This window comes from Corvus cornix, chromosome 2 (assembly GCF_000738735.6).
Source record: "Corvus cornix cornix isolate S_Up_H32 chromosome 2, ASM73873v5, whole genome shotgun sequence".
NCBI lineage: Eukaryota > Metazoa > Chordata > Aves > Passeriformes > Corvidae > Corvus > Corvus cornix.
In genome coordinates, this window is record NC_046333.1 from 113,342,593 (window position 1) to 113,364,068 (window position 21,476).

General features: G+C 35.7%; 1 protein-coding gene across 4 annotated transcripts in view; it reads right to left on the bottom strand.

Moving 5' to 3' along the window:
* Positions 1-1,025: 1,025 nt before the first annotated feature.
* Positions 1,026-21,476, bottom strand: part of PCMTD1 (protein-L-isoaspartate (D-aspartate) O-methyltransferase domain containing 1) — a 41,014-nt gene continuing 20,563 nt past the window's right edge. For 3 of the 4 annotated variants that reach the window (XM_039548543.1, XM_039548544.1, XM_039548545.1), the window contains 5 exons: positions 20,216-20,318; positions 8,497-8,668; positions 7,969-7,989; positions 6,825-6,948; positions 1,026-3,807 (listed from right to left, as the gene is read on the bottom strand). In XM_039548543.1, coding sequence (XP_039404477.1) covers positions 3,437-3,807; positions 6,825-6,948; positions 7,969-7,989; positions 8,497-8,668; positions 20,216-20,318 — 791 coding nt within the window. In that variant the 3' untranslated portion in view covers positions 1,026-3,436. The remainder of the gene's footprint in view (positions 3,808-6,824; positions 6,949-7,968; positions 7,990-8,496; positions 8,669-20,215; positions 20,319-21,476) is intronic. The other variant, XM_039548546.1, reaches the window with a different exon arrangement.

Sequence of the window (21,476 nt, forward strand, 5' to 3'; positions counted from 1 at the left end):
TTCTCAGATCAAGTTTATGGAAAACACCTCATACATGATTCAAGTGTTGTCAAAATAAGTAGCAGCTAATTAAAGTGAAGTTCAGTATATACACCTCTGAGAAGAACACAGACCACCACTCCTTTATCTTTTATAATTGATTAGTAAATCACACAAAGCCTTCAGTTTTACTCAATTACATGAACGATGGGAGCAGACACTTAAGGACATAAGGATAAATATTTAATGAGTTAAAACAGCTTTAATCAGAACACAGCACATTTTATTACATTCCCTATTTGTATTCAAATTGACAGGCAAAGATGCATTTTTAAAAGTACTTTAGAGAAAGAAAAAATACAGAATTAAAAAAAAAACCAGACTTAAGTTGCCAGCACCTGAACAAGCAACAGAGTGCTCAGTCAAGCACAGCTGTTCAGGCTCATTGCAATGAAAACTGCTCTTTTCAAGTTTTTGGGAGGCAGCTGCTCAGTTTGTCCTGAATGACATGGGATTAAAAATCCATGTCTTTTGAAAAGACTGCATTGGTCTTGGGCCCCCCTCCAGATCAAAGAAGAGAAACCCCCGTGAAGTTCCAATTCATCACATCTTTCCTTACAGTGACCACAATTATAACTCTGCTCATCAGCCTACCCAACCCACCTTGCATCTTTCCTCTAACTGGCAATAAAATGGAGCTGCATCCTGAAGGAGTTGCAGTAGGAAGTGTGACTCACTGTTGCTCACCACCCTTGAGGCTCTTACCTTCAAGTTTTTATTTATTTTGACCCAGGAAACTGCTCAGTTGAGGATAAAAAAAAAAAAAAACAACCACCCACCCCCTCAATATTAAGAAAAAAAAAACCACACCATGGAAATATTCTTCAGTATATAGCTTCAATATATTAGCTTCTGGGCTCTCTCCAGAGGAAACTCTCCACACGAGTACTTCAAAAGTAGTGTGGGACCAAAATAGCTTTCCCTGTGTCATGAATAACATCTCATCTTTCAACCTTTGCAAAAATTCAAAATTTAGCAAGAATATGTACTTCTGAAATTCAAAACCAGCCTTTATTAAGAGATTACTGACCTAATTATGAAACAACTGCTACCTGAATTTCCAAATAACTGAAAATACTTCCACAGAAACACAGAAATTCAAGCAAGCAGAAACCACAAAAAACCATTTTATTGCAACAATGTCCCCATCAAGTGAGATGGCAAAAATTAAATTTTAATTAATTTTGCGTTTCTACTTTTTTATTTATGTAAATATAAATTCAAGAGTGTAAAATAAATCCACATATAAAACACAAAGGAAACATTCTCTTTCAGTGACTCCAAAAAAAACTTACATACTGAAGATTCATGACAAGTCATCCACTGTCCATTTTTCCAAGTATACAGGCATGAAAGAATGCAGAAATTTTTTCTCAAAAAGCATCCTGTATAAAGTCCTTGAAGTACTTAACTAATATTTAGTAATCTCATTCTTGAGATTATGGATGTAGATTCCAAGAAAAGAAGAGACAAACATTTCAAACTTCAGATTATTTAACCTCCATCTAAAATAACCCATTTAAAACAAGATTATGTTCAATTCTTATAGCTGAAGCATCACAATTACTTTATTAGTATCATTATTTTGGAAAACTATTTCTTATAAGGTTTTCCTGCTTTTAGAATAAAGTCAGAATATTTATTTCAAATACTTTTCCTTAGTTATACAGTAAATATATTGCGGAAAGTAACTCCACATGCTGGTACAACAGGCCTTCATGAAGTTCCAATTAAACATTACTATGATGTACCTTAAAAACAGGGACTACAGCATGAAATGCACCAAAAAGAGTCAGTGTCATGGGATTGTGCCTGATCTTCCTTCTCAGATGCAATAAAATGCTAATGTATTTTGAAGTTAATATTGGAGTGCTAGACCATATGAACACTGGTTGGTTACAAATATTTGGAATAGGAACATTTACTGCTTTAGAAATATGTGATTATTTTGTTAATTGTTTCACACAAAAAGAAGTGTCACCAGTATTATAAAACGTATCATGGGGGATATTTCACTAGGAATGTTTTTCATTGGGTGTAACAGGCATATGTTTCCAATGATTGTGGTTTTTAATACATATCATGCCAAGTTCTTACTAAACTGTTTACCCTCATGGTTATGTTACAACAGAATGAAGAAATTAAGATGGTAAAAGCAAAGTTAAAAATGAGAACTGCAAGTAACTTCACAACTAGAAGAGGAAAAAAAATCATTGATGGATTTAAATCAGCACTATTGTGGGTCCCCACAGTTGCACTGCTACTCTTAGGTTTCCAAAGATGCGTATGATTTTATAAATATTTTTGTGCTAAGAGCCATGCTCAGAAACAAAATATAGGCTGGCACAAGTCTACCTTCTTGGAGATGCATGTTAAGTATAAAATTCACTTACTAAAGTGCATTTGCTGAACAAATTCTAACTTCTACTATTATAGCTATCCCAATAAGCAATACAAACTAAACTTTGTTGAAATTCTACCTCTACTTAAAAGCAGTAAATATAGATGACTGAAATCTAAATTACAATCTTGCATTACCAAACCTTTTGACTCAATGCTGTGAGCTTTAGAAATAAAATGTACTGCCCTATACTTCCCAAAAATGAGGAATTGCCTCTAGTTAGAAATACTGACAGTGTAGAATGGAGTTAAGTATAAGCAGAGCTGAAGTAAGCATTGCTTTGCTTCTTATTCAATATGGTATTTCTTTAAGGCTCTGAGAGAAGCTGTTAGTTGTCTCAAGATCTTTTGGCAAAAGATAAATACAGAAGTAGCAGGGTCATCTGACATTTCAGAACTTGAATTTTCGTATTTCACTAAAGCCAGCTCATTCAGTGTCTGTATACATTTATTGCACTTGTGTTGTTGGAATACATCTATACCAACATAGTAATAATGATTGCAACAAAGCCATAGTAAAATAAACTTTAAAAGGGTCTGATTTGGACATTAGAGGATAAGTGTCTGCATGTTTAAAATGCTTCCCTAATAGTAATAAATACAGACAAATTGCTCATCAAGTCAGATGCACATGTTTAACCAATTATTTAGCATATATAAAATTTCACTCATCCTTTTATCAATACAAATCTGTTAGGGATCAAAAAAGACTTACCATGCAAAATATTGATTAGTGCTGCATAATGGAATATATATTTCTATCAGAGTTAAAACAGCATTTTCAAAATTTAAAGAAAAATAGATTTTTAAAAAGGGATTCTACTGTCGAATGCAAGTCTTCCTTGTAGCAAAGACAAGATAGAGACAAGTTACCATTATCGCTGTACTTCAGTCTTGATGAAAGACTAATAATAATTTGTCCACCTACTTCTTAATAAATGCTACATTTTCAAGAATAAAGGAACTATCAGTAGGCATTATCTCTACTTAAAACAAGTTATTTTTCTCTGTAATAGGTCAAGTATGCTTTTAAAGATTCAGGTAATGGTAGACTCATAATTTTCTCTCTCAACAGATTTCGAGGAGGCTCTTCTGGCTTCAAGGCCTCACTGTGATCTTTATCCTCCTCCTCTTTGTTATCCTCTTCCATTCTTTCATCTTCTTCACTATCTAGAGGCTGAGGAATGAGCTGATTACCAACAAACACATAGGTGTTAATCCTGCGTCTACGACATCTCCTGCGTTTGCGTTTTGGAGGAGCCTTCTGAGTAATACCCTTGGCTTTCATCTCCTCATTTATGAAGTTTCTAAGAGTGCGTCTGATATATATTCGAGCTAGGTCCTGGAGGTTCCTAACAGCACATGGAGCTAGAATGAAAGAAAAGTAAGTTATACTAAGTGAAATTTCCCTCTAGCAAAAACCCCCAAACTAGCTGCAAGGTGGTGAGACTAATGTTCAAAAACAATTCAATTGAAATTTACTGAATGATACAATATGCAAATGAAACAAGGTTAGATAGTATCACCTTGACAAACCCTGTGGCACAGTCTAGGAGTAGAAAGCATGTACAGATCACTAAAATAAACATAAGAAATCATACAAGTACTGTCACTTTTTAGCACCTGGCACATCTTGACACCTACTGCTACCACTGTTAAGATCCTGTTGTGGGAAAACAATTTCTACCTCTGTGTCACATTTGTTTAGGCAAATGCCTTTCTTCTGCCTCCTTCTGCTCACCATGCTTTTCCTCACTTCCTACTGAATCTAACTGATGAGGGAAGGACATGTCTAATTCACAGGTGACCAACCAGATAAGCCACCTATATCTTTGCAGAAGAGGAATTAAAATTACTCAAGTCCTAAGGGGAAAAAACCCCAAACCAACAAGCAAGAAAAAGCCAAAACTTTGTTTTCCAATGACAGGCAGGTGATAAAATACTGCTTGGTAACTCGACACCTGCCCTAGATGAGCTATGGATGGCTAATTCCAAGGAAAACAAAACCAAAAAAAGCACACCAACCACAGCTAAAGCTTGTTTAACTTTCTTACTTGTCACTTTCCTTCCTGTACAAAATACCCTACACTTAATGGGGACTAGAGCAAGTTAGTAAAGAAGTAATTTCAAAAATTACACTTCCAGAAAATTTGTTCAGCTAAAAAAGCTCCCAATGTAGTTGAAACAAGATCTATTGTCACATACAATGACTTCAGTTGCAGACTAATTAATTTATCTGAGACAGAAAGGATGTTAAGACTGACAATACTGATTTCAGGTCATGCCAAAGAAAGGGGGGGGGGGGGGTGTGAAAAAGTGTCTCATTTCTTTAGTATAAAATCAGCTCAAAAGTTCAAAATTCAACAACAACCCTAGCTAACCATCCAGAACAGGTTTATAAGTTCAGGTGAAACAAACCATGATTGCAGATTGTATGCCAATTATAACAAAAGCAAGCATTTTTCAATAAGAGGAAGAGGATGCAAAATTTTGGATATTTAATGTGCATGTATTTCCAATTACCTACTACCAGTGAACTGCATCCTAACCAATTACATTGATAAAACAATGATAAACATTGATAAACCTTTTAACACCACCTCTGTAGTTTTCTACAGGAAAAAAGACTCTACTTTGAGCATGGCTGACAGATATTTTACATATGAGAGTTATTTTAGTTATATATAAACACTACATATATGTCAGAAGGCATTCAAGGGCTGTCCAAAGTATGGCACAGACTCCATGTTTACTTCGTAATGACATTTGCAACCACTGGCTAAAGTTTACAGAAGGAGCATTTTCACTAGACTACTTTGAACTTTTAAGATAAATTATAGGCCTTTGGATTTGAAACAAATAGACAATGTTACTATAAAAGAGGAATTACCTAAAAATTTTATTTCTTAAGCTTTTTACACCCCCGACCTCTTCCACGTACACCCAGCACACCCACGCAAATGTTTTAAGTTTCAAAATAAAACCAGATCAGCCTGAGCTGTGGAAAGAAGCTTATCTCTCTGATCTCATTTTACAGTGCAACTTCAAGTCTCCAACACTTTTTTATTTTAAATAGTTCGAACAGTACCACATTTGCTTATTTTTTTCCTCTTCTCACTAAAAAGTCATTTTGAAATTGTAGCACAGGAAACACCTTTCTTGTACTAGCATTCAGCTCTGAATGTCCACAGTCCGCAATCCTCATTCTGAAAATTTAGGAATGTTGATAGAAAATCCTCTTTTGTTCTAGGGAATTAGACTGTATAAAATCATTGTAAAGTTTGACTATCCACCTCTGTATTTCATTGCTAGATATGTTACAACCTATTATGGACGGAATGGAGGAAAAAATAATCTTGTATTAGTAAGTTAATTTCAGGAAATGATTTCTGAGGGCTTGAAACAAGTGTTCAACCAACCAAAATTAATTATTTCTGCAAAGGAACAGATTACATAAAGGGAATTCTCTTCTATACTTTGTATAAAAAAAATGTAAATGTAACTATCATAACAAGCTCACAAACACTCAAAATTAAAAGCCAGATCAGCAGTTACAGGCAATGCAAGCTGATTGGACTCCTGAAGGGCTTACACAGTTAAAACACTTGCACTTGAAACATACAAAGGGGACAGTTCTCTTTAGTTACTTGTTAACAGATCAAAAGAGGAGAGAAAAGATGTTATCTTTTAGGCTCTTTGTTGGTTTATTTAATTTCCCATGTGCTACGGAAGCTCTGTATTAGTCTTCTCCCAGCCCTGACTACTCTGACAGAAAATTTCAACTCTATGCTTTTCTCTATCAGCTTTTTGTCCTTCCCTGTTATCATCCTATCTTACCATCCTGGCAACAGGCGGACTTCCAAAGACTTTCTAATTACCTTTACTACCTCTGCTCAAAGCATTGCAGCTACAAAGCCAATCCTGATGACTAATAACAAACAGCTAGGTATGACTATAACCATTGCAGACAGACATAAAAGCACACTCGGGCTTATTAATACTCTGTCATACCACAGCCCCAGTTTAGACTCTTCCTTCCATTTCAGAGGGAAGAGAAAAAAAGTTTTCTCTGGTAGATCATGAGAAAGTTAGCACTATGAGGGACCTAATAGTAGCTGCCTATTTTATCTATACTGCTGTAACAGAGAAGCTGAACCTAAAAGGAAAAGGCGGCCAGAAAAACAAGGTAGAAACATTCTATCACTTAAATTCAGAATATTAACTGTGAAGCAACACAAACCATGCACCAGGAGCACAAAAACAGATCAGTGAGCTACTGCTTTGCTAAATGGAATGTCTCTACACCACAGCCTCTCAACTTCCAGACCTCCAACATCATGCACTGTAACATCGCTTCAAGCCAAAGGGAGGGAACACAAACTTACGCAGTCCTACAGTGTCATGTTTGCCGTTGTCATTCCTGTTTGGTTGCACTAGTGGAGCAAATGAAACAGCAAGGATATTCTTACTTTCCCATGTGTTCTGTCCTGTTCTCAAGATCTGTGTTAGCTGCAAAACAAAACCAAAATAAATCAGTGGTTACAATTTTGTCATACTCAGTACTATTCAGATTGGTGTTCAAACACACTGCTATTTTGTTTTGCTTCAAAATTAATAAATTAAGGCTGTTTTATCAACAGAAAGAACTTTGATAATCCTTGCTATCACTTGGTCACTGGAGTACTGAATAAGGCTTTTTGGTAACGGGAAGAGATGCAGCTGGAAAACTAAGGCCCTAAGGTAAAAACTAAGGTAAGTTTTGTTTTTTCTCATTTTTCCAAAAGATCAAAGAACACTTTAGATCAGAAGCAACCTCTGGAGTCCTACCTCTTCCTTGAACAGGGCCAACTTCAAAGTAAAATTAGAAGGTTTTCTGATTAAGTGAAAAAAGATCTAGGACTGAGATTCCCACCTGTCTAGGCAACCTGCTGTAGTGTTCAACCATTCTTACTATGAAAAACTGTTTTCTTTATTTGCAGGCAGAAAGCTCCCTTACTGCCAATTTGTAACACTCTTTCAGTATGCTGTGCACCTGTGAGGAGACTTGGACTCCTGTCTATCAAGTAAATTCTCCACCCCTTCAGGAAGACAACAAGAATCAAACATTTCTTCATTGTTTTTCTGCAAGCTAGATTATCTCAGATCTTATAGCTACTCCTCATACTTTACATGCTCTAAGCCCCTATGTACCTTGTATGTAAGGTAAAAATAGTCACAATTTCTCTCTTAAATTGTGACTACTTTTAAGTTGGATTCCATCAATTTCAACTGACAGTATCTTAGTTGAATAAATAATGAAATTTTTAATGAAACTCCAGGAACTGAATCATGGAGGCTATGCTTAAATCCCTTTGGTATTTTAAGAAAGCAGGTAGATAATGTGAGAATTCTTTTTTGAAAGTAAAGTAACTAACATGCTTATCAACAAGCACTTTAGTAATTATCTGTATTTAGGACAACATCAACTTAAGTCACATGACGTACTTTTCTCAATTTCCCTATAAGTAAAACAGGGAGAATAATACTTACCATTGAGAAGGCTTTTGAGGTCTAAGGATGAAAAGTGATAAAAGTGCGAAGCATTATTAAAATAATATGCCCCTGTCTGTTAAATGCAACATGGAAAAGCAACACTGAAAACTGCTGGGAATGAAGTAGTATTTTCCCTTCATTTTTTTCCTCCCCTTACAATGTCCCACTAATCACAGTTATTTTGTATTCTTTGAAATCAATTCTCCTAGTTTCTTTGTTTTGAAATACTGACTGAAAATGTCTGTGTGGCATGAGATTTCAAAGCAGTTCTCGGGCGGTATAACACACAGGAGATAGTAAGAAACAGACTGTTAAAAGCATGTTATTGATGCCTTCCTACAAATTTAAGGGAAAAAGGTTCAAGACTTCATTAAAAAGATCAGTATCTGCTTAATTGCAACAATACACCAAATCAAGGTATCGTTAGTTGAATATTAACTTAGTCAAATATATATTCCAAAGCATAAATTAAATTACATATTTATCATACTAGAAGATAAAAAGGGGAAATTGTCACTAAGTCACCTGATCTTCTATAGGCATTACTAAAATGCCTCCAACTTTCAATAAAATTTTCATGTAGTTTTCATGGTCTTTCTGGACTCCAGCTCCACAGTAAATCCGGTCATATTGATGGCTGTCTGAAGCTATTTCCAAACAATTACCGACCACAAAGGCAGGTTCACAGAACTCAAATCTAAGGGGAAGAAGAAAAAAAGAAAGAGGGGACACATTTCAAATTAGGATTTTTAAGAAAATCCAGATAAAGACAGAAAAATGTATTTCATATCCTCCCTTATATCATGAGGAAAGATTAACATACACAACTTAGAAGTCTGTATTAAGACATTACTTTGAAAGTAATCTGTTTTTTTTCTGCCACATCAGGGACCACTGAAGAAAAACTCTTAAGCAGTTATAATTATGTACTATGCAAAACAGAGAAAGCTTAGAAACATCATCTTCCTCACTACAAGCAAGTAGATTCATCCAAAGAAATCTTAAGACATATGGTACAAGTGCCACTAAAACAGTATGTTTATCAACAATGAGTGATACCCAGGCTGTTGACTAAACATTGAAAGTTTCATTTCCCAGTAGCTCCCCTCCATTTTCTCTAAGTTAGGGTTTTTTTAAAGACTCATTTTTCTCTACCTCCCGATTTTCCACCTTGAGCCCAATCCACTTTCCCCCAAAAGGAATTCAATGGAAAAGTCTGACATTTTTTTGACACACACAAAGCAAGACAAAAAAATAAAGATTCATTATCTCAGAAACATCTCATTTTCATCCGCAAATGAAAGTTATACAACTGCATTTTAGTGGACCTAAATTTGTAACACAAGTTGCAAGGACTGTAAGTGTTCTCTCTCACTGCATGGAATACCCAATGAAAAATGTACAGGGCAGTACTTTATTGCTAAAGCTTCATATATTCTCCATAACACTGTTATTTTCTGACATTTTTTACATCTCTGAAGCATGTTACTGCTTCAGCTGTTAACACCATAACAAAATTTACCATTTTGTAAAAAAATTCCTTGCGTGAATAGCTGTACATTTTCCCCAGGCACTTTATATTTAAGAAGAGAGGTTACAAAGTAGCTCATAGAAAGGATTTATGGTTTTCTTTGAAAAAAATATTACATAAAACCTAACACCCTTGTCGTTGCAAGAAGAAGTTCATAAACTTCATCTGGCAGTATTAAAGTCCAGTGCATCTCAAACATCATCCAGAAGGAATGATTTTTCTGAAAACTTCAAATACATGTGGCCATTTTATGAACATTACAGCTGTCAATGGAAAGTAATTTTTCTTTTTGCTTGGCTACCATTAGCAAATCCCAGTACACCACCTGACAACATTCAAATCAGTATTTTTTTCAGTTACAGTAAAATTGGCAGCTTTCACTGCTTAGGGATGAAGCCTGTAAGGGTTAGCTGACTTTCTGATCTAGAGGGCTGCCATTAACAAATCAGGAAATTGAAGTTTTTGCTGGAAGTATATTTTTTCCTCCAAGATAGGATGCTTGATCTTGAAAATACTCCAATGCTTCTTTCTTTGATTAGTCCAGAGAGACCCAGAATCTTTTAAAAACTACCGAATGGCTCTCTCTCATGTACTTCTTGCGGTCAACAGTCCACGTTGTCGCTTCCAAACCCAGATGAGGGGAAAAAAAAAGAAAACTACAAACAACACTGGTCAATTAAAGAGAAAAAAACAAGATGGAAAGGGAGTAGGGATAAACTACCTTGTTGCACACAACTGGGAAGGTGAAGCTAGACCGGCCTGAACTGTGGTTGAAATAATTCCAGACTAACACAGAAAGATCTAGAAATACATTAGACAAGGTTAAATGCTGGGAAAAAAATTAAATCCAAGGCACTGATCAATGTGCTGAAGAAGCAAATCTCATTTTGTAAGCACTTGTGCTATCATGTTCTACATTTTCTACATTCCACATACAGGTCAATCAGGCAGTTTATGCTATAGTTTTCATTTCAGGTTGTCTACAGTTTAAATTAAACTTTACCGCATCAATTTAATTTGAAAGTTTGAGCAAAGTACTTTTGTGGATTTAAAAAGTAAAGGAGGAAGGGAGAGGGGACAGGGAGAGAATGAATATGGTACTTTTCCAAAATGCAGTTTTAAATCTTGACACAGTCCCTGGTTAGTTATAGAAAAATGAAGACAAGCCTCCCTGCCTGCCTGCCCACACAGCTTTTACAACTTCTTCTCAGAACGCTCTTCTAAAACCCACCAAATTTATTACCAGATAATCCTGTTTCCTCTACCAGAAAGCACCTTAAAAGCTCAAGAATACACTGATCACAGCCTCTTAAAACAAGGAGGAACACCAAACTGTCCAAGAAATACAAGACACAACAAAACCCCACGGAACATTCCCCAGACACAAAATACTCTATACAAGAGCTGAGGACAAAAATCCACAGCAGTCTTCACTAATACAGTAAAATCTGAAGATAATTTGTCATTTAGCTCCAGGGCTTGTAACCAGAACGGCACAAAGTGCAAATAAAGACACAGAAGCAACTTCTTAATGCATTTATAAGAGTAAAATGGGTTAAGCACTAGAGACCAACTCTGTCTATAGGCACCTTAAATTAGCGGGACTGTGCTCCCTCCATGCTATTAGCAGAGTTTTGTGAACACACAAAGCTCATGACCAAAACAGCTGTTCATTTATTATTCCATTTGCTTCAAAAAATACTGTCTTCCTCTATATAGTTTTTCAGCTAGTTTCAACCCAGTCTGTCAGTGGCTGGTCTTCCTGACACTCATTTCCCACAGCAAAACTAAACACTTTATGGACTAGGTTACATGTAAATTCTGAAGATACCTCTTTAATCCATGTCAGATAAAAAATGAAGTCTAATCAGCTCACCTGGCCATGCCATGCTCACCCCCAGCTGGCCTGAATTGGTGTGCTAGCTGCTGCTGTGCTGCTAGTTCAGGAACTGCCACATGTAGTTCCCTGTTATCCAGAAAGGTAAAAGTAGGTAGAAGAAATGGGAGGAAAAGGTGATCAACTGTCTCTGGTAACAGCAACATGCCTGTTCAAAAGCCAATTCCCTCATTCGTGCTTCTCATGAAATTATTCTAAAGTAACTGCTTCACGTGTTACGGTTTGAGCAGTGACTCATACCAGATATACCAGAAATACAAGAAAAGCATACTGCATTCCTACTTAGAACAGCACCATGGACTTTTCATGGACTAGTTAAGTTGTAGAACAGTGAATCTGGTTCCTCCACACTCCCATGTAACATAGATCTCACTAGTGATGTGGCAAGACTCTTTCCTAGATCCCCAAATCTTGAAATTATTTCGATTTCACAATTATATACACACACCTCTGAATGAGAAAGAGCTGATAAAGGTATGTACCTTTTTCTTGTACTTATCCAATCTAGTAATTTGAGATGACCTTTGAACACAGACTGAAGTATAATTCTGAAAATTGTTTCTACTAACTTGCCTAAGTAATTTTCAAAAAGAGTGAAGTTTAAGATTGGTTTTACTCAAGTATATGAGACCCCATCAATTGATCACAAAATTACTTAAAATTTAAATACAAAGGTTCTACAAATACAAGGAAGTACTCAATATTAAGAGTACCTACCAAGAGCAACACAAGCATGTTAGTCTTACATTAGGAAAGTAGTACCAACCATATTAGGTCAAGTTCCATTTTAAAACAATCAAACCCAAATTCTTCTAGTACTAATTGTCACTACATCCAAAAAGTTTCTTTGATTCCTACTGCATCTGGGGTATCAAAACAGACCAGATATTACATTTCATTTTGTGTTACATGGAGCTATCTTTTATTAATATTGATGAAAATAAAATTGTTTATTGCTTTAACGTGCAGTATTGAAAAACATGCAAAGTAACTATCAAGAACAGCTAATATTTCACTTTAATACTTTGTTTATTTCCAAGCTGAAATGGAACTAAGAAATGCCATGTTCTTTAATGTTTGTTTACCTCTACCATGTGGCCAGGGTGGCTTTACAGAGCATTATATTGGTAAAATGAAGAAAACCTCTTATTTCACACATCAGATAACAAAAAGAAGGGAAAAAAGTTCTGTAACTATCTGGAAAGGTTCAGTCACTTCAGGTCCTTCAGTGGAATTGGCTATCTTGATTACAAGAGAACCAACAGCCAAGAACACAGAAATTAAGAGTTCCCATTACAAATAAAATAACAACAGAAAATCTCTGATTAAACAAACACTTGCCACAGAATAAATTTAAGCACACACAGATCACATGAAGCAATGGCCCAAGATAACCACGCAGTTTCAAGCGTGTAAGACTTTTGCATGGGATAGGCATTTCAAGTTTGCACTCAACATAGCCAAGGTACTTTTTCTCCAGCTAAAAAAAAAAAAAAAAAAATCTGTAGAATTTAAAGTGAGTTTTTGCCTCTGCTGCAGAAACTTAAGAAAATGATCAAGTAATAGATTGTAACTGCCCATGTTTTAAAGTCAGATTCCCTATAGATATCAACACAGCAAAGTATTACTACTATAATAAAATAAACAGCCATTTAAAACATTTACAGCAAAGAACTAAGGTAAAGTTTGTTGCTCTTGTATCCATATCCACCAATCTAGTGTATGTGTCATAGCAAAATACTAATTAAAAAAAACCAAGAGAGTATAGCACTAACTCACCCTAACAGCAGGGATTTTTTTACAAGGGGATTCACTGGTTAGTCCTAATATGATACCCACCCGTGAACCCTACCTTTAATTACTTCCAGCTCTGAATATGTACAGGACACTTCTTGGGCTAAGCTCTTCTACATATACAACCTCCATGAATGCAGGATGTTATGCTGATGTCTCGTGAAGATGAGACTAGGTGCAAGGAGGTATGGATTGTCTCCCTTTTTGTTGTTTTAAATGGTAAACATACTTGATTTAAAAAGAAAAAAAAAAAAACAAGTTCAATAAAATTGGAGAGAAAAATAACAAGTTATTTGAAGGAAAAAAACCTGCCAGCATCCACAGATTTGTATCTGAAGGAAACAGTAAAACATGTTATGAGATGTTTAAAAAAAGCAATATTGGGGAACCACTTAAAACTGTTTTTGCTAAGAGAAGAATTATTTAGTTCTTAAAACCAGCACCACTCCAGGTACATTTTACACCTCCTAACTACTACATTCACATCAGAATATCATCTGACAGTACACTTCCGCCTATCCCCATATTTACTAACACACTCATATCTCTCAGCTCACTGTTCACAGCCCTTATAGAAAGAAAATCCATGTCAGCATGAATTTAGTATGCTGTTTTCCAATCCACACATTTCCTTTAGTTGGTCAACTCAAACGTCTAAAAAGCCTGAATTCACATTCAGTACCACCGAACTGCTTTAAGTAATCCCCTTCTAATGGGAAATTTATTTAAATTTATTTAAATTTAGGGCACAAAGGACCACCGTTCTATTTTAATAATGTATAAGAAAAGGTTGGCAAGTTGTTAACATTTGTCATTTGAACTACAGTGACACGACATTAGTAGAAAGAATTTCACTCAAGTCTTTGTGGGGAAAAAACCCCCAAAACATAACATATCTTAATAAATATTTCATAACAGAATAGTAAATCCAGCATAAGAACTCATGGAATTAGCTTTCTATCAAACTACCCTTAAACCATCAAATACATTAATAACCAGACATTGAAATGAATCTGCAAAATGTGTTGAGTCTGAAAATAAGTGATAAAACATTAAACAATTTTGCTTACTGTGATGAGGAAGTAACACTTACATTTGTCCTATACTTATGCACTTTTGTCCTAGCTCTAATATACTGCTAGCCATACTTTCCAAAAATGGACTCCTCAGGATGGTAGAAAAAGAGAGGAAAGAAGGAAATAAAACCCCCACCAGTAGTGGCACATTTGTTGGTGAAGAGAAACAAACCCAAAAACTGGTGTATGAAGCTACAGCAGTTGCAGACTGAGTTCCCATACTGATTTGAAGACACAGACCGAAAAGCTACACATCATTTAACCTAGAAAGGTGTGGCTTCTTTGTCCAGTTGAATTAAGAATACAATCTCAGAGCTTTTCCTATATCAAACAAGTATTTCCTAAATCAGTAACCTTACTCCAAGCATTCCGAGAACCTAGTGTTTAAACACTAATGTATTCACTGAAAAAAGCTTTGAAGAAGTTTTCAAATCATTTAGTCAATTTTTCAGGTTTTAAAACTTTTCTTCTTTGAAAACAACAGATGAAGATTAATATTCACACAGCTTTATGTGATATAACATGCTACAAGAACATAAAGCAGATTAATGAAATAGCTTTTGATTTCTATGACTCATTAGTCTCTCTCATTTTAGTTGACTGCAAAAATGCTCTAGAGCTAACACCAGTCAGATACAAAGGTAAACAATGTTTGAAGACTGTTAATTCTTTTCCCGTGAAGTGGGGCAATATCAGGACAAGATGGCAAGCTCTTTCCTCTATTCCTCTATCACCTTTTCGCTATTTCTTTCTCCACTGTTCATTGCATCTCTTTTAAGTATTTTTCCAAGCTTTTTGAACTAGTCTTTGGCTCTGTATAAATGTATATTTATGTATTTCTAGCATGTTTTGCTGAAAAGTTACACATTTTTCACCTACTAGTATTGTTGATACCTTTTGCATGTATACTAGAAATACTAGAAAACAAACAGATTAAAACATTACATCTTTGAGAAGCTCCCATTGTTGACTTCATTTTAAGTCCCTTGCACCCAATTAGAACAGTAATAGCCAAAAGCGATGCTGGCAAAATTTCTATTCAGTAATGTTGCCTTAAACAATTTTTCAGCTTCCAGGCAATGCTGTAGGGATAGTGAGAATCTCTCTACCTCACTTGTATTTGTCATTTTTCATGTCTGACTAAAGCTGTCTTGCTCCTTAGCTATCTTGCTCATAATTTCTGATATTCTCATCAGTTTCATTGAGTGGTTCAAAGCACATTATTCAAACATTCCTGAAAAAAAAGTCCAATACTGGTTCTTAAAAATACTTATGGACTAATGATACTCTTCCTTCAACACTGATTTACAAAATTTAACCTCAATAATACAACTTCACTATATTATATCTAAACTTTGGTAGTAAATTGAAAATACTACTGAAGGAGTACTTTTTATCAATTCCACAGAGAATTTTAAGAAAAGTGAACAAGCATAGGGAAGCAAGAAAAAATTTCTGTCAGTTCAGTTTATTATCAAGGCCCTAATATACCCACGGAAAAAGTCTACAGAAAGATTTGTCTGTTAAAAAAAAAACTAGAAAAGTATTTTCCTTCTATTTTTACTGAAGCAGAAAATGACTTTATAGGTTGAAGAAGTCGTATTTTCTACTGTGGATTTCTGTGAAACAACAGCTTTTATAGGAGCCACACACCAAGTATTGTCATCACTTGTTTTATTGTAAGAAAAAATTTAAGTACTACCAAACTTGTAGACATAAAAGATTTCCAAAGAAAGGCAGTGTCCATCATGGGATTTATTTCTAAAAGGTATTTTATTTGTTTTTCTACAGGCAAGAATATATATTTTTGTTACTATAAAATACTTGGAAAATGCAGGTTTAGTTCCTCCCCAGGTAAGAGGCGATTCAATTGTCTTTGGAGCCTTCTGGTTTACAAGATAAAAGAATGAGAAGTAGTATTTCCCTCATATCCCTAAATAAAAAAAAAAGGCTATGTTTCAAACCCCTGTTTTCCTTCCCTTTTCTTTAACAATCTCTGGCATCAAGAACCCCACTACCTGTGTTGCTCTGATTAGATTAAATCTCAACAAGAACGAACTCACCACTAAAAAAACATTATTTACACTATCTGAAATTAAGTTATCAGTAAGATTTAAACTGAGAAAGCCATCAGTAAGTTTTGGAGACAATTCGCTGTTCCTGCTTACATTTTTACTGCAGTCACTAGCCAGCTGACCAGCAAGAAGGAGCTTTATTCTCCTTTGTGTGTACACTAAGGGACTTGCCTTTCAAATCTACTTTAATTTACAAAGTGAGCCTTTAGAGTCCATTTCAATGAAGAAAAATACTCTGATGGAAGACGTTCTTTACTGTTCTTCAATGCCAACACAATCTACTACAGGACTTCAGGAAGAAGTTTCACCCATAACAATTATCCCAGAATTAGTACTAGGGTTCTTGTCACTTACCATTGAAGTGGTTTCTTTTGATCCTGAGAAGGGTTGGTGATTTTCTTTCACAGCAGGGACTTCACCAGCTTACCCAGGTTTGGGTTTTGATAAGGTGCTAGAAGATGGGCAACCTAGCCTTGCCCTTTGGCTCTCTCTCCGAGCTGGATATTCTAGGTCTAGAAGTTGAATGGGAGCAGAAAAGACAACACATTCCCCTTCAATAAACAGGTGAAGCGGGGCCTCGTACTTGAACATACGTGTTTTAGATAGTGCCTTCTTAAGGAATGATTCTTTTCCCCTTAATTGGCATGCATTCTCTGAAGGTTTCAAGAATGAAAGAGAGCCTTACATACATTTCAGACTAGAAGAGTTTTCTTTAGTCTATACCTAAAATCTTTGTACCTCAACCATCATGACACTTTCAGATGTTTTCAAGAAAAAACTTCTCCTTTGCTTTTACTGGCAAACATATATCATCAAGTAAATCAAGGCACACTTTATCTTTCAGAATGCACAACTCCACCTCCATTTAGAGGAACACTGTTTTTATAGATTGGTGGGATATGGATACAGATACAAGTAATTACTGGAATTATTTGCCTTTCTTAAAACAGGTATCTGAGAAGTCTTCTTCCAATGAACAGTTCCAGAAGCCAAAACTGAGATAAGACCAGCTACCACAGATAGACAACCCTCCCTTTAGTCTGAGAGAGAGTCTCAAATCCTTCTGGACATGACAACTTTATATTATATAGTATCAGGTCTCTGGTGAAGTACCTTACCTGAATCATAGAAAAGCAAATTTTTAATTGTACTTCAACAACATTAGTACCAGGAATCAAAAAAGCAAGTTATAGTGTATCACACAGCACTGGAACATTCTCCCATACAAACAGCATCAAAGCAATATTCTATCTTGTTTTATTAGGCAAGAACCCACCTAAACGATCATGACCCAGCTGCACACAAAAGTCAGATGCAAAACCAAGGCCTATTGGTCCAAGCAAAGGAACAAAGTTACAAAGTGTTTATTTACACTTTATCCATGCTGAAGCTCTCCAGGTACCTACCCATAAATTTAAAACCGTGTTTTTTGTTTCAAAAGCAGAATGCTTAGAACAGTCAGACCAGACTGTAGAACTTGATACACTAAAGACAGAATGCAGGGAAGTGGCAAAGCAACGCTTTACTGAATTTCCCATTCACATAACTCCATTAGTGCCAGGAACACACATTGTGGTCTCTGTGCTCCTTATGTCCTCTGGGTGCCTTGTTAGAGGCTGCTGGTCAAGTGAAAGTTATTTTTCACGCACACATTCACTGAGACAGTGACTTCATTCATACCAGTCTGCCATATAATCTGTTTTCAAACAGTGAGACCTCCTGCTCAGTATACACCAGTGCTCAGCAGCAGACAGATACCGCACACCTCTTCCCTGGATGGTCTTTCAGCCAAATACTGAGCTGACCAAAGCAATAGTTAAGTTCAGATGCCACAGTCCCATAACTCTGGGTAAAAATCTTTCATTTATAAATGAAGATGCAGGAAAAAGTTACTGAAACAAGAATCAAAACCAGACTTACTGAGTCAGAGAACATTACTTTGAGAGTCTGCTTAAAATTCAGTATATTATATTAATACTTACAGTAGAAACAAATACTAAAGAACCCTACCACAGAAAAAACCACACATCATCTTCATTAAATACAGTAAAATACAGAATATTTACAAAGAAAGCAGTCAGCCAGAATCAGCTATGCAGACAACTTGGAAATTCCCCCCAAAACACAAAATCCAACCAGGCAACCACTATTGTATCAGCTGCACTGCAGCTATTACAGGCAGATTTCTATCAAAAAGCACTTTCATAAAAGTATAATTTTTGTTATGCTGGTGAGAGTCTTATTTCTTTGAAACACAATACACATATAACACTAACATTTGCTTGCATTGTTTAACAGTTTTGTTTTGCTTGTCTCAAGTTCTTGCATGTTTTAAAGTGTAACCAGCCCCCCCCAGTGTTCTGCTATTCATTTACTAAACTGTCCTAATCAAATTTTGCTTCAACAATGAGAAAACATTGCTACCCCAATCTCCTTTAATTTCTGTATATAAACCTATCACCTGGTTGGAAAGACATTCCAAGCAAAACCAGCTTTTTTGTATGTCTTGTACAGACACCTACAGTAACGCACAAGTACAGGTATGTGCAGGAATTCACTAGCTAGCAGATACATCCAACTTAACAGAGCCAATAATGCAGTATTAGGATTGATCAAAAATGACCATATTTCACATTTTTTAAGACCCATAAATTGCATCATAAAGCTCCTCACTGAATTCATTTTTATTTGTTCTAGCTTGTGTTATAGATTAACCTCAGCCAACATAAATGCTTGTATTAAAATTAACACAATAGTAATTAAACATAGGCATTTTCTCCTACATGATTTTATTTATTTTACTGGGTTAACACAGTACTAAAATAATCTAACCAGTATCAGAACTCCAAAACTGACTTCAGACACAGGTAACACTAGGATGGTACTTTTCTGTTACTTAGGAACATGAAGAGAAAGACTTGTGGTCAGACAAGCTCCTGAAGTTAGGGGTATGAAAAAAAGTGGATTGAGCTTCAGCCAACAATCAAGAATGTGGCAGTTATAAAGCACATTACACAGGTAAAAAGACAGCAAGAATTTTCTTTACTGCCCACTAGGGAAGAAAGAGGTATAGAATGTGCAATTTTTTAGGCTACTCCTCCTATAAGTCAAAAGCTTTTCTGCATTTCCAGATGCTACCTCATAATCACTGTTGGAAAATTTATTGCCTGCAAGGAAAGAAGTCTTTACAAAGAACAGCCCTAGCCAGAACCTTGCTTTCCCTTCCATAGAGGCAGAGATGCCCAACACACTTACAGGCCAGCTTAAAATAATAAAAAATTGTTGAGTAGGTAGAAGCAATCAGGTTCAAAGCCCTGTAACCCCGAGTTACACCCAGAAGTAAAAATGTGTAGTGTTACAAGCACAGATGACTACTCTTAAGTCCTTCTCTTCAGGGAGTAAACACAAGGACCATCAGAAAAATTTCTTCGTGTCCAGATCAACAGGGGTAGATTAGAAAAAAAAGTTAATACTGTAGAGAGAGATGATGCACAATTACATAATAAAAACTGACTTAATGGATAAAAATTGCTCTATACATGCAAAGACACCCACATATCATGGCACTCTCCTAAATGTATATATGCATGTACATGCACATACATATGTGTGCCCATGTATGTATACACATTGACAAAATGCAGGGAAATCCATTTCACTAAGCACTGCACAGCAGAAATACTCCCATACTTCCAAAGTGTGTTTTCTTAAGCCTCAACTTACCTCATGAAGTAGAGCCACAAACTGGAAGTCTTAGGTTTTGGTTGTGTGATGCCATTCTTCTCCCCTCCCTAAGCTCATAAGCAATGACACACTGAGTTTAAAACCAAAAATGTTATTGCAAAGCAAGCTAGACAAATTAGATACTTACTTATCAAAGCTATCACTGTATTTTATGAAGCTCTCCAACTTTTCCTTGGCATATTCTACCACATCTGAATGAAGCTCTATTCCATGATTTATCCCGAAAGGTCCTGTAAATAAAAATAGCATGGTGTCTTTTGTGGTGTTTCTTTTCTAAGCACAGCAAAACTGAATGGAACAGCACTATACTGTGAAAACATTAAAAATGCATAAAACCGAAGTCTCCAAATACTGCTAGACAAAATTACTTTTTGCACCTGCATTACTGGTGCTTAAGAGGAAGGTGAAAGGCCAAAGGTTCAATAAAAGAACATGGACAGAACTACAGCAAAACGAATACAGAATGAATTTTCTTTGTAAACATGCAGGAAATGTTGACTATGATGAAGTCAGTCTGAGCAAACTCTTTTTCAACACATTATTTACTTGGAGTACAACAAATAAAAATTATAATTTAGTCTGTATTTTGTATTTAAATTTTGAAGCTTTCTTATGGCAAACTTTTAATCTTCTCACAATTTAGAGATTGAGGATTATATACTTTAGCCCTATATGCTCTTCTATTTTGCAGGTTGCATAATCAGAAATTTGTTGCTGATTTAGTTATATATAATAATTAATTTCCATCTAGAACAGTGAAATTGCCCACACATTATGTTCACTCATCACAATCCCATCACAGTTGCATTGCTTTCCTGTGATCAAACCCAAGTATAATTCCAAGTCATACTGTGTGCTAAAAGTTAATGCTATATTTCAGGAACAAGAAATCATGAGACAGTATTATGAGGATTATCCACATCAGGAAGGAATCTGAATCAGACAGTCACATTTGCTGTGAGGATTCTAAATTTAACATGCACTCATAGCCCAGGGTCCTTAGTCATTGGAGCATAGAATTGGAAAAGGGAGAGGGAACGGGAAAAGTAAACATCAATAAGATTAGACAAAACTTATATTTATATCCTCTACTGCATTCTAAATCTTTCCTAAATATTTAGCTCCATGATGTTACTCCAGTGAAACAGAACTCAATTTGTCTTTTCTACAGATTAACAAAACAGACTAGGGTTAATAAGAGAGGTTCTGTTTTACTGCAATAGAAATATAGCATATAGCTATGTACCATTAAGCTGATCAATAATTGCAACTCTGAGCATAGTTTAGAACATTTCCTACTGGGTGAAATAAAACCAAACCACAAGGTTACCACCGGCAGTGCTCATAAGACCTCACTGACTACAGGCAAGAGGTAGCTATCATCCAAG